Here is a 14,378-nt window from a genome sequence, read left to right on the forward strand (position 1 = left end):
ACTAAGTTCAAACACCTTGATTTCCCTGTTGGCTTCTTCCCAACAGAAGTCTAAGCTGCAGACACTGTGAACGCAAAGAGTGGCATGGGGTAGTTATTTTGCCCTGTTAAATGGATTTCACTCAAATCCAATGACTGCAGGCTTCTTCAGTGCAGAGGTGGAAAGTTCTGCTGAGAAAATGAGCACTGCATGCTGGGAACCAAACCCCACACAAACAATTACTTTCACCTCTACTCGATATGTGTGCATAGAGTGTGACAGCAAGCATTAGTATCACATATATCAACGCTCAATGCCTCATCCTCACTGGAGTCAGAAAACTTGACACTAACTTCCTTCGTCCTTGGCTAGATTCCTGTTTCTGTGCATTACTGAGTCAAAACACATCAAGGCTTACACATCCAGTAAACACACTTTTGGAGTCTTTTTTAAAAGATTCATGAGCTAGACTTTTGACTATCACCATAATGACACAAGTGGGCTGTCTGACCAACACATAAAATAGGTGAGAGGTGATCCCACAAGAGTATTCATCCATGGAAAAATACAGTGTTCTTGACATAACTGCAAACAAAGTTGTTCCCAAGCATATCTTGTTTTGTTGCTACTATTTTTTTTTACTACTTGCTCAGACAAAAATACTGCCTTCTGGCAATAATAAGTCTTTTTGCACAGCAGATAGCAAATGAAACTGGCAGTCTGTAGCATTTCTTGCACTTGAAATTTGTATCACACTGTCTTGTGAGCAGGCCACCTAAGGCTAAGACTCCATTTAAGCCCTGTCCAAAGTGGTGCCCTTGAGGAGTCATAGCTGGATGTCAATGGCCCTGTCCCAAATGGCACCCTAAGCCCTTGTGGTCTTTCTCAAAGTCCAGATTTTGTGACGTAATGCCGCTTTGACTGCTGGGTAGAATGGTGGAAGAGGGCACAGTGAGTGCCCTTCTGAAACCTAAAAAGACAAATGGGACACATGCTTGCTCATGGGGGCCAATGTGAGTCTGTAAGAAAGCAATGGCAAATTAAGTGTGCCATTTAGGACAAGGTTATAAACTCCACGAGACCATAGGTGCCACATTTGTCATTTTAGAGTTCCAAAGCATGCTCAAGAGTGCCTCCCTGTGGCCAAACTACCTTTTGGCAGTATTTCACAGAAATGTCCACTTGGATGAGGACCACTGGGACTGAGGGTGCCATTTAGGACAGGACTTATCTTGATAAAGTTAACAAAAATCTAAAAAAAGTGTGTGTATTTTTGTAATTTGTTTACTGATTCCCCATCTCTTGACATTTCCAGAGGTAGGTAATTGTTCCTTCTGAACACCCATGAAATACACTGGAAGGTAAATGAACCAGAATGAAGACAATCTGCATTAAACAAAGTACATTTACACACACACATAATACAAACATGGACTAACACTGTTTACAAGTTTCTTTATTCTGTTTCAGAATCTTTGTACAAACTAAAGCATATAAAAAGTGTGTTCTTTATAAAACATTGCCTTACTCTTCTTTGTCTGGCACAAAACCAGCATCCTGGCAAAAACATCATTTGATATCATGCCAAAGGTCACATCACATCCTCTCAACAAATCAATGATCCTGCAGAGATGAGAAGAGGCGTGTTCCACACATCATCTGGTGGTTTTTCCATTCTCATGAACATCCATCCTAATAAAGAAAACACAGCGAGTAAACACAAAATTACTCTGATTAATGTGATCACAGGGTACACAGTGAGACAAATAATGAGGTCAACACACCCATTTTCTTCTTTCAGATGTTGATAAAGTTCAGCCTTGTTATTCACTGAACTCAATCTTCCTGCAAACTCCTGATGCTTCCTGGAGTTGGCTTGAGTTATTCTGTTGGTCCAGAGGGTGAGTAGAGACACAGGACCTGCAAAACAAGAGACCATATTTGACAGCTGTTTCTACTCGTACACAGATCTGATTGGCTGCTGTACCTCATGTTGGCACATTCTGACTTGCCTTTTCATCCACTTTGGAAGATGATCTTTCTGACTTGGCTTGTAGCTTCTAATTCTGACCATAAAATTGATGCCGTGCACGTGCAGTACAAGTAACTCGACTGTGCTGATGTAGCTGGTGCTTTCTTCACTAGTTTTCTCATTAAAGATCATTAAAAACATCATGTAGGCCCACACACAATGGTCCATTAAAGTGTATGTATGTATTCTATTAGCAGAACATCTCACATTGCCCAAGAGTATCTTGTAAAGCTAGGTTTATGGCTTTTAGATTGAAAGTTGCAATGCATTCTTGAGCATTTGAGATTCACCAAAAGTCATAGATTCTTGTTCACAATGATATTTAATTCTTAATTAAAAGGATTTTTAAATCTATAATCAAATGTGATTAATTTAATAAATAATAATATATTTATTATTTCTATATTAATTTCATTAAATACTATTATTAATAAATAAAAAAAAAAATTATAATTTTTTTTTTAAAAAAACATAAAAGTGAACCTTTAGATTTCTCCGGAGGCTGCTGCTCCTCTGTAGCTAAACGTGGTTTCTTGTTCAGGGGCTCCGGGGAGTCCGGTGAATCTTTGATGATTTCACATTCGCTCTGTTCGTCCTTCTCTCGCTCCATTACCCCCTTCAGCCTGGAGGAGAAAAAGGACATACAGTATACATCAGAAACACGCATATCAGGAGATTAATGAAGAAAGCAAAATCCCCCGGCATCAATCTACAAGTAGCTGCAGTTTGACAGATGTTAATGTGAACGTCAGCATCTTGTTCATTAACACTAACCTCTCAGAGTCTGTAGTCCAGCCCTTCTCCTCTGTGTCCTTGCCATTTTTCTCAGTTTTGTCCTCTTTGTCCTCTCTCTTCCTTCCCCTTTTTTTCCTTTCCTCCTCCTCAGGTGGTTTGCTCCGACAAGCACTGATACATTCCAGCACACGTTGGTGTCGCTCACTGGTGCCCACATGAGTCTTTACTAAAGTCTCCAACTCATTCCACATGATCCGATACTGCTCATCACTATATACACAAAACATCAGCATAAACATACATAGTAAACATGTATTCACTAATACGACTTTGAAAGTTTATGCACACACACATGCTGCGTCAAAATCAAGTGAACAGTCTATTTAGGCAGTATTGTTGCTAAAATAAATGAAAATCTCAATTTCAATTAATATTGCGTAGAAGGTAGCTGACTATGTGGGTAGTAGATAGCAAGGCAGCTCACTAGGTTTTGGAACAGAGCCACACAACAAGACAAATCGAAACCTGATTTTCTCACCGTTTGGGACCTTTTCCTCTGGAGCCCACAGTTGAAATTGGCAACGGGTCACTCTTCCTCTCCATATCAACAAGATTATAAACGGTCTTCTGACAGGTGAGCACATCTTCATCTGTTAGAGTGTCCTTCACTATGAGGTTAGCTAACGGTACCACCTGGAATATACACACAAAGATGACCACAATACCCAAGAAAACACACACACACACACACACACACACAGATCATGCATGGCAAAAACTGGCCAAAAATTCTTCAAAACAAGATTTGCTTATCATCCTTTTTGACTTGAAGGCCCCCCACTATCCAACACAAGATTCAAAGCCCCCCCACATAACATAATATTAACAGAACTATATACAAATACAGTTTTGTATGATTCTGTCATCCTGCGGCCCCCTTGGAAGTTTGCGGAGGCCTCCTAGTGGGCCCCTGCCCCCTGGTTGAGAACCACTGATTTAGATGTTGTCCCTCACCGCCTGCATGTTGAAGATGGTGGTCTGGGAGATGATCATTGGCCAGTATCGTGTGTGTCGTTCTAGTTGAGATTTGGCTCTCTCCACTGGAGCTCTGCCTGCTGCATCTACCATTGAGTCCGGGAATGGAGTCAGACGATTTTCACGCATAAACTCGCCGAAGTCCTGAAAAGAGATATTAACAAGATTTACTCTTCAGCCACATGCAAGAAATATAATGTATCAATTCTGCATTAACATTGCATGTTGTCATTTAAAAAAAAAAAATCCCTCAAATTTGTTGTCAACACTCACAGCTGCAAATTGGATTCATCTGTGGCTGTTGTGAACCGCAAAACGCTTCATCACTACTAATGTACCTCTATGACAATGTTGAAGCTTCTGCCATTTTATTTGTTAGTTTATAAAGCAAGTTGTAATTACAAATTTGACAAAGACATGTTTTTTACAGGTTGGAAACACGTATGTGAACGCAGCACAAGTCAGTAAGTCAAAGACAGTGCTTGTTGAACTTACAGTGATGCGGTAGTCGGTCACTCGGCCACCGCAGCCCTCGCTGATGGAGGGCGGGTCCTCCAATGTTGAGCGTGTGCTGTTCAGGACATGCAGAAAGATTTCTCCTCCATGGCTGCTCAACATGTGACTGATGACCTTAGACCCTGACTTGCGGGGCTGCTCTAGTAGCACAGATCGACCTGGGAAGACCCAAGACAAAAGGAAAATGTACAATAAAGCATGTACTTCCACAGTTTCATATCCCCAGCCTCTCTCTTTCTGTTGCCAAAAATATAAATGAGTGAAACTATATTCAATAAGAAAAAAATGCATGGTGGGGCAGAGAGATTGTGCGCACACACACCGTTCAACAGGAAGTTGGTGAGGCAGGAAGATGGCCGGCTGTTAACGTCTACTGGAGAAATACGATACGCCCCTGTGCAGTAATGCAGTTCTGCAAAAAGAAAGAAAAATTATGAATTTGTCATGTGGCAGAAACAAGAACACATTTCCCAGAGTTCCACTCACCTACACTGTTGGTGCGTGGAGTGCACCATTTGAGTGTGACAGTTTCCTTCAGCCCACTGTCTCTGCTGGTGCTGCCGGCCATGTGCAGATCACCTGCACATGAGATAAACACAAACATGTGAAACATTCTGCTAAATGTATCCTTTTCTTTCCCACATAACAATATCGGATTTAGAACATGAATTTACAAAATTTTCATTTTTAAATTAACTATCCATTTAATTAAAACATTGATTACAGTATATTATATTCAAATAATATATCTTCTAATAATATAAATATTTTCAAATAAAATATCTCATAAACATTGATAAAAAGGTTTTTACTAATTTAATATTTTAAAGACTTTCTCAATATTTAATGAATAAAAAGTGGTAAGAATAGTAATAACATGTCAAACTTTGAAATGTCTTTATATTCACTCATTAAATAGAAGTTAATCATCAGATACAGTATGTTTATTGTTGAAAATATAATGTATGATTGTTTTATAAGCTTATGTTCCACGGGTCAAAACTGACCCGCAATGTGATCATTGTTTTTTTGCATTCTTTTTTTAATGCGTTATAAAGATTGAGAACAGATGCTGTGGTCTAATGTCCAAGTTATTTATGCAGTGAAATGTAGGCTGTGTTGGATTTTTGATGCAAATTTTTTTTTTTGTAATGCGTTATAAAGGTTGAGAACAGATGCTGTGGTCTAATGTCCAAATGATTTATGCAGTGAAATGTAGGCTGTGTTTGGATTTTTGATGCAAAGGACTGATTTACTCACCACTCTTAATAAATTCCATATGTGCATCACGATGGTGCAGAAGCTCAACGTCGTAATTTGCTGAAGTGTTAGCATGCTGCTCCTCCTTCTCACACATATACATACACACACAAATACACATACGCATCAGCAGCTGGGCCTCTACACTACTAACACATCACAATCTACTGCTGCTTTCATGTTTGAAGAGCACAGATTATAAAATAACTGTGCCCTCACAGATATGGTGTCCACAAAGGCCTCGGAGTCTCCCAGCTGGTTCACATGCTGTGGAGATCAGAGGCTGTAAGCAACAAATAGAGCTTACACACATTAAGAACAGGAGAAGAGAGGAGAAGGACTGGGAGAACAGAGACGGGTGGACTCCATGGAGCAGGACGTTTCATCCCTGGGGTCACTGGCCTCAAACACACATCTTAAAACTACTGTGTGTTTCTGCAGGGACCTGCAGCTTTTAAAAACACAAGCGACCAGAACAAGAAAACACACTTTACATCCGGCCACACCCAGCCAGGCCAAAATACATCACCCAGAAAGAAGAGAGAGATAGAGATAGCAAAAGCAAAAGAGAAATACCCCCATTAGAGAATAAATCTGGGGGCTGAAAGGGGATCTAGAGGGTCAATTGTTCATCCAGCTGGGTGCTAATCTACACTCTTTGGAGAGCATGGATGTGTGGAATTATTCCTTTAGAATTATGTTAAAGTCAACATGAAATGGCTTTCGCAACCCATTTAACTTCCCTGATGTGATGAATATTAAAGTGAAACTTATTGTTCGAAAAGACAAAAAGGGTGTGGCACCTGATTCTATCCATTAAGAATTGACTGGATCATAAAAAATGGATATCAATCATATCATTGTGATCCAAACAAGTTGGTTCTGTTCAGTGTTTCAAAAACTCTTATAAATCAACCGGAATGGTTAAAGCATTAATCTGATTCACTTACTGAATCGCAAATTATTAAAAACAGTGTGTAAACACTTTTTTTGCAAGAATGATATTATATGTACTTTAAATTTCTGTTCAAATCTAAAATGATTTGGGGACAGAAAGCTGAGAGCAATAACAGCAATTAAAAATAAAAATTAAAAATACTTCCTTTAAGTTTAAAGTACTAAATTCTGATTGGAACCATTAAGAAGAATCTGAATCAGAATGGGTTAGTAATCTGACTTATTTCAGAGCTTCTTTATGTATCCAAATAAAAACACAAAAAAATCTCTTATTTAAGATTGACCAACATTAAATTACTACATTGACTACTAACAAGATTTTAGAAAATCTGCATTACCCACAAGAGTAACCAAAAGTGATGCAAAATCATTTCAAACGTCATTTCAAGGCAGAGTAATATTCAAACAAAGTGTAGACATTTCTTTTTTGTAATAACGTGCATAATAACTGTGCATAATAAGACCAGGAATGTGCATTAGGAAACTAAATAAGGTAAATTCTGATTTCATGTTGACTTTATGCATTAAGTAAATTAATGAATAATATTTCATATATAATTTAAAAAACCCTTTCCTTAATAGGCCTTATATTTGTTTACACTGTAAACATACAACAGTATTATCCAAATGTATTAGATGTGCTTAGGAAAAAGTTACAATTATTATAGCCCAATTAAATGTATCTTTGAAGCTCCCATTAATAATCAGAGATTAGCAAGAGCTGGATGAGGGGGTGGGGTTTTGATCTGGATAAGTAATAATAGCTCTTGTAAAGTACTGACCTGCTCACAGACATTTAATGTAGGCTAGCAAAACAAACAATAAACCATGAAAACAGCAGCTGTGTAAGCAACCGATATAGTGCAAACAAGTGATGAAGAGAGAAAGAGAGAGACAGGCAGAGAGGAGACTGTTTGACAGTCAGTCTGACCTTCATTGGGATGTTTGTGATGGTGGTTGAGGCCAAATCAAAGTGCTGCTGAACCAGCACATTCAGTTTGCAGGCTAGATAGCGTCCAGCTCGCACACTGTGAACCTCACTGCTCAACACTGATGAGAGCTGCACACACAGAGAAGACAGAGACATTAGTCAATAGTCACAACAAATTTGCAGTATAGTTCTTTTTAATACTGAACCTGAAAAATAACACATAATGGCAAGTGAAGTTTGAAAGCAGAATGCTTTAAAAGTAGAGCTGGGAATCAAAAACTGGTACTTTTTTAGGATAGTTTTTTTTTTTTTTTTAAATACTTCCTTGTTTCATAAAAGTTATAATGTTGTCAACAATTATGGAGCTGGTTCATTTGATTAAAGCCTCAGAACTCTCTATAGAAGTTGTTTTTTAAACATCTCATTATGAAAATCCCATTGGAAATTAATTTGCATTTAGCACGAATGCAGAGAGAGAGATGCTACCTCTTTCTTTTGCCGATCCGAGACCAGAGTGTCATCACCCTGCGGGTAGATGTGGACCAGCACAAGCTCACACTGCTGAATCGGCATCAGTCTGCACAGTAAAAAAAAAAATAACAATAAGAATACAAGCCTGCTAATTGTGTGAGAATAAAAGTGACTTCAGCACCCAGAGGTCTCAGAACTGACCTGTCAGAGCCAGCTGCCAGTTTGTTCTGCTCTTGAATGGTTTCCAGCACACAGTCCTCTAGCATTCTGACATGAGTGTCACTAAGAGGGAGAGACAGATCAGTGGCGCAAAAAGTGGGTATGGGCTATATGTGGCGCATAGGGGTGCAGCATCATGCGGGCGCCAAAACGATGGTAAAAACAATACAGGTATCTATATATATATTATTTTGGTATTTTCTATATGTAGCTGCTGTTGTGCGTTTCTAAAGCATTTAATCAATGTTAAATAACATTTTAGAGGACTAACAGGCTAGAGTAGGCGCCCCCTTATAATAAGATTCCATCATAGAATTTTGACATAGAAGAGGGGGGTAATATCGCAAGCGGGCGGGGGCGCCGTGAGCGCTGAGCGAGCAGGTACGAGTAGTGAGTTCGTTGTCGTCGAAAAAGATGGATAAAGCAAAAAAGCTGTCGGGGGCTAGAAAAATAAAGAGGGAAAAGGAGATGACATGTCAATTGATGCGACAGCAGCTAAATAAGTGGATCATAAGGTAATATGTATTTATTTCTTAGCTAGCACGTACTGAAATTGATTGACTTTTAAAAATCAAGGGTTTTTTTTTACCAGGAAAGGAGTGGTTACGTAATAAAAGAGTGTCTCTTATAAAAATAAAACACTTTTATTTAAACCCATGAAAATGCAGATCATGTTGTAAATAATAGTGAAAAATGACAATATTTTTGACAATAAAGTGTATTTCATTCATTATATATATATATATATATTAATATTATACAGGTATAGTGCTTACCTTTTGGCATTGGTGAGACAGACAATGCGCCCCCTATTGGCCACTCTGTCAGCCGTGTCCATCAAAGCAGTACGAGACTCATGCTGATATTCTGTAATCTTACACAGTGATTCTACAGCCGCCACCAGCCCATGCAGGACACTGCAGCATTCAGGATCCTGACGAGGGTTTGGAGGCCCAACAGCTGCCAAGGCAGCCATCAGCTGACAAACAGCACAGATATACACTTAACACTAATTCAACACAATGCTCTGGTACAAGAAGGGTGTGCTTGATATGGACCTGCAGAGTGACAGATGTGCGTTTTACCTCATGTGTGCTCTGATCTTGCTGCTTCCAGCTGTTCAAGATGTGAACCTCAGAATCACTCACAATGTAGTTCACCTGAGAGACATTAAAGGAATAGTTGAAACAGAAATGTAATTCTGTCATTATTTACTTAACCGTAATTAATTCCGGTTAAGTTAATTAATTAATTAATTAAGGCAAAATTAATTTGTGAAGAATTTTCACACAGCTCTTTTCCATACAAAACAGTTCATGCGTAGCAGCAACTAGTTTCCATACACTCACCAGTTTCTTGGTGGGATAAATGTCATACAGGATTCGACAGTACTCCATGGAGCACTCAATTGCACACGTCCAGAGAGATTTGGAGACTGGAGCCAGAGGAATCACACCCTGTGAACGGCTTTTGGTCAGCATGTCACATTCAATCAGCTGTCGGCTGGACTCTGCCATGTATGGGCAGTGATCGACCACAAAGGCCGTCTTGTGTGAAACTGAGAACACCCTCATCCTGGTCCTGCAGCACAGAGACTGTAAAAAATAAAATAAGCACTTGAAATATGTGGATTTATGGCAAGAGAAGCCAATCCTGCTTCTGGAGATTTTTTTACAGGCAGGTGTGTTGGAGTAGAGTGAAACTGAACTTTGCAGGAGCAGGACTACCCTTGTTATATGGCTTCATGTTTTCAACTTCATGAGAGGTATTAATAAATTAAAGAGAGAGAGAGAGAGAGAGAGAGAGAGAGAGAGAGAGAGAGAGAGAGAGAGAGAGAGAGAGAGAGAGAGAGAGAGAATATATAGTAAATAAGTATAACCCAAGTATATGATAACTGATATGATACACACACACACACACATACACACATATAACAATAGCTAACATATTACATTATGCAACTCCTTATGAAACGTAGCATTAATGTTCAGTATATATACTGTAAAAAAAACAGTATTAAATGTAAATAAACCTGTCAACAGAATACACAAACAACGAACGTTAGCCTAACAGTTAACGTAGTTCAACATAGACATGTCTTTCTGAAAAGAAAACGTCATTACCGTTACAAAAGATATTACTTAATACAAAGTTATCGAGGTTTATTTAATTGATGATAATTATGTAAACAATAATAGTTATTATTTTATCACCTTGCCTGTCACAGAAACGCAGCTAGCTTTAGCTTGCTAGCATCGCCAGCTAGTTTTCCATCGTTGGAAAATGCGCACTCAATAAAAAAACACTCGCATAGAAAATGATAGTATATAATTGAATTGATCAAAAAATAAACAAACTCAAATGACAAAGGGTTTACATGTGAAAGGGAAACCGACGAATTTTCAAACGGCCCGACAGAAGATAAATAAAAGCGCAAGGGACATAATACGCCGTTACTCACATCCGTCCGTCAGTGAAATTCCGCCCTGTGAGCTCAAATGAAACGGTCCTGGTGCAGAGTGGCATCATGGAGACGTGACTGACACGTTCATATTTTCAGTCTTAGTAGTAAAAATATAGATACATTGAATGTTAAATTATTGAGCTATAATAAAGGAGTAATTCATAGGCAGCAGTCCATAATCAGAAAAACTCTACTTTGGACTCGCTACACAAATCATGTTGTCACAAGACTAACCAAGAAAGTCCCATTTGTTTGAAGATGTTTGTTGTTCATTGTGCGTACTTAGCATAGATTGCAAGTTGTTTATTGGTGAGTACAGCCACTGCTGAGTATAATGGAAAGATGTAACAAGTCAAATATCAGTGAGCTACTGTTTTCTTCACACACCACAGCTCCTTCCGTCTACAGTCAGTTACTTTCAGCAGAGCACTATAGTAGGCTACTCTTTAAATAAATATTCAGAGGATTTCTCCAACTTTTATCTGCCTTTTCTGGTAAGTATATCCCAGTAGCCTACCTAGGACCTAATCTTCAGGTGTGCTCATTGTGTTTTAGATTATTTTATTCTGTTCAATACACTTCAAGATAAAGCAGTTGTGCTTTCTATTCCTCTAAGGAGTTTATAAGCAGCAATATAGTTCAGCAAGTAATGGATTCATTTGTACTTACTTGTTTCATTCTTGTGATTTCATTCTCTCTATAATTTATATTAATGATTTAGTGAAGCTTCAGACCAGATCCCTAAATGGACTTAAGAGACAGTATCGTCTCATGAAGTCCAAAATGTTTCATACAAACAAATACAGACCTGAGTCACTTTTTTATAACAACTGCCTTTTCTTTCTTGAGAAAACATAACCTTACACTGCTTTAGCTTTTTCACAGAGTAGCCTATATGTGTGACCAATCCAAATGTCCATTATATTCCAGGTGTAACGGCATTTAGAGCTACTGTATAAAACAGATGGTTTGCTCGCTTCAGATGATCAAGAAATTATGCAGAAGAAGGTTATTCAGAAGGTTTATCATAATATCATTCCAAAATGTCCATTTTGAATGTATGTTTATAAAATGTATGTGATGTAACATTTTTGTTATGTTTATCTGTATGGCCAGATAAAGGCCAAATGGGTGTAGCTGAGAAAGTCTTTGTTTTTGTCTTTGTCTTACAAGGTATGTGTATCTCTTCTACACCTTCACCAATGTCTTTAATGAGACATTTGTTAGATGAAGTGAACCGCTAAAAGATTTATCATGAATGTGTCTTATATCATCAGGGTATTTAATTATGTTGTGTAGTTTAATTACAGAGTTGTAAAGTATTTAAGTAATAGTACTTCACTACTGTATTATATTATTAGTTATACTGTTGTTGTTTATACTATATGTTAAATCCAAATACTTGTACGATTACTCAATTATATTTACAAGAAAAACATAATTCTTATTACCCCATTACAATTTCATAGACTTAAAAGTACAAAGTACATTATGTCAGTCATTATGACTTAAATAAATATATTTTGGAGTTATTGCCTTTTATTTTTGTGGATGGAGCTTATGGCACCAGGTTAAAGAAATATATTTCGGAGATTTTAACTTTTATTGTGATAGGAAAATATGGGATAAAAAAAAAGCCTGCGAGCTGGGACTTGAACTTGTGTCACATAAAAATCAACAGGTTTTCATTTCAGAGTGCACTGACCACTAGGTTATGGTGGCTTGAGAACTAACAGCACTTTGATAGATATTAGAAGATCCTCTTGGTGTGAGAAATACAGAGGGAACGGATTCCGACGGCTGTTTTTTTGCCGTCGGATTCTGTTCCCTTTGTAAAAAAAAACAGCTGTCGGAATCCGTTCCCCCACTCCCATTTTCAAAGGATGTTATGTAGTGGCTTAAAAATGCATATTTTATTTTGTGTGTAGATGGAGCTTACCTGGCACCAGTTTAAAGAAATATATTTAGGAGTTTTTGCCTTTTATTACGATAGGAAAATATGTGATAAAAAAAAAAAGCCTGCGAGCTGGGACTTGACCTTGTGTCACCTATAAATCAACAGGTTTTCATATCAGAGTGCACTGACCACTAGGCTGTGGTGGATTGCGAACTAACAGCACTTTGATAGATATTAGAAGATCCTCCTGGTGTGAGAAACACAGGGGGAACGGATTTCGACGGCTGTTTTTTTGCCGTCGGATTCTGTTCCCCCTAATAAAAAAAAACAGCTGTCGGAATCCGTTCCCCCACTCCCATTATGAGAGGTGTTGATGTAGTGGCTTAAAAATTCATATTTTATTGTGTGTGTGGATGGAGCTTAACTGGCACCAGTTTAAATAAATATATTTAGGAGTTTTTGCCTTTTATTATGATAGGAAAATATGGGATAAAAAAAGGCCCGCGCGCTGGGACTTGAACTTGTGTCAACTATAAATCAACAGATTTCATATCAGAGTGCACTGACCACTAGGCTGTGGTGGATTGCGAACTAACAGCACTTTGATAGATATTAGAAGGTCCTCCTGGTGTGAGAAACACAGGGGGAACGGATTCCGACGGCTGTTTTTTTGCCGTCGGATTCTGTTCCCCCTTAAAAAAAAAACAGCTGTCGGAATCCGTTCCCCCACTCTCATTATCAAAGGATGTTATGTAGTGGCTTAAAAATGCATATTTTATTTTGTGTGTGGATGGAGCTTACCTGGCACCAGGTTAAAGAAATATATTTCGGAGATTTTAACTTTTATTGTGATAGGAAAATATGGGATAAAAAAGCCCGCGACCTGGGACTTGACCTTGTGTCACCTATAAATCAACAGGTTTTCATATCAGAGTGCACTGACCACTAGGCTGTGGTGACTTGAGAATTAACAGCACTTTGATAGATATTAGAAGATCCTCCTGGTGTGAGAAACACAGGGGGAACGGATTTCGACGGCTGTTTTTTTGCCGTCGGATTCTGTTCCCCCTTAAAAAAAAAACAGCTGTCGGAATCCGTTCCCCCACTCCCATTAGGAGAGGTGTTGATGTAGTGGCTTAAAAATTCATATTTTATTGTGTGTGTGGATGGAGCTTAACTGGCACCAGTTTAAATAAATATATTTAGGAGTTTTTGCCTTTTATTATGATAGGAAAATATGGGATAAAAAAAGGCCCGCGAGCTGGGACTTGAACTTGTGTCAACTATAAATCAACAGATTTCTTATCAGAGTGCACTGACCACTAGGCTGTGGTGGATTGCGAACTAACAGCACTTTGATAGATATTAGAAGGTCCTCCTGGTGTGAGAAACACAGGGGGAACGGATTCCGACGGCTGTTTTTTTGCCGTCGGATTCTGTTCCCCCTTAAAAAAAAAACAGCTGTCGGAATCCGTTCCCCCACTCCCATTATCAAAGGATGTTATGTAGTGGCTTAAAAATGCATATTTTATTGTGTGTGTGGATGGAGCATAATTGGCACCAGTTTAAATAAATATATTTAGGAGTTTTTGCCTTTTATTACGATAGGAAAATATGGGATAAAAAAAGACCGCGAGCTGGGACTTGAACTTGTGTCACCTAAAAATCAACAGGATTTCATATCAGAGTGCACTGACCACTAGGCTGTGGAGGCTTGAGAATTAATAGCACTTTGATAGATATTAGAAGATCCTCCTGGTGTGAGAAATACAGAGGGAACGGATTTCGACGGCTGTTTTTTTGCCGTCGGATTCTGTTTCCCCTAAAAATAAAAACAGCTGTCGGAATCCGTTCCCCTACTCCCATTATCAAAGGATGTTAT

General features: G+C 38.5%; 1 protein-coding gene across 6 annotated transcripts; it reads right to left on the reverse strand.

Moving 5' to 3' along the window:
* Nucleotides 1–1,259: 1,259 nt before the first annotated feature.
* Nucleotides 1,260–10,874, reverse strand: ints13 (integrator complex subunit 13). Of its 6 annotated transcripts, none has more exons than XM_079622163.1 (18): nt 10,834–10,874; nt 10,597–10,696; nt 9,485–9,730; nt 9,221–9,295; nt 8,912–9,114; nt 8,118–8,198; nt 7,932–8,022; nt 7,446–7,574; nt 5,558–5,642; nt 4,784–4,876; nt 4,620–4,709; nt 4,277–4,455; nt 3,761–3,925; nt 3,285–3,439; nt 2,786–3,016; nt 2,495–2,634; nt 1,764–1,899; nt 1,346–1,671 (listed from the first exon to the last, which is right to left on the reverse strand). In XM_079622163.1, exons 3-18 carry the CDS (start codon nt 9,707–9,709, stop codon nt 1,635–1,637), a joined length of 2,115 nt encoding a protein of 704 aa, XP_079478289.1. In that variant the 5' UTR covers nt 9,710–9,730; nt 10,597–10,696; nt 10,834–10,874; the 3' UTR covers nt 1,346–1,634. The 6 variants fall into 6 exon arrangements, with proteins under 6 accessions (XP_079478287.1, XP_079478289.1, XP_079478288.1 ...); XM_079622160.1 differs by lacking the exon at nt 10,834–10,874 and adding an exon at nt 7,297–7,320 and having other exon boundaries at nt 1,387–1,671; nt 10,597–10,679; XM_079622159.1 differs by lacking the exons at nt 10,597–10,696; nt 10,834–10,874 and adding exons at nt 7,297–7,320; nt 10,354–10,590 and having other exon boundaries at nt 1,387–1,671.
* Nucleotides 10,875–14,378: the final 3,504 nt, after the last annotated feature.

Source organism: Phoxinus phoxinus, assembly GCF_949152265.1.
Source record: "Phoxinus phoxinus genome assembly, chromosome: 9".
Taxonomy (NCBI): domain Eukaryota; kingdom Metazoa; phylum Chordata; class Actinopteri; order Cypriniformes; family Leuciscidae; genus Phoxinus; species Phoxinus phoxinus.

Excerpts from the sequence above, each read along its gene's own strand:
- ints13 (XM_079622160.1), bottom strand. The coding sequence starts at position 9,709 with ATGAGGGTGTTCTCAGTTTCACACAAGACGGCCTTTGTGGTCGATCAC. Across the intron at positions 9,296-9,484 it reads TTTATCCCACCAAGAAACTG|GTGAACTACATTGTGAGTGA; the intron begins GTGAGTGTATGG and ends AATGTCTCTCAG. Across the intron at positions 8,023-8,117 it reads CTGGCAGCTGGCTCTGACAG|ACTGATGCCGATTCAGCAGT; the intron begins GTCAGTTCTGAG and ends TTTACTGTGCAG.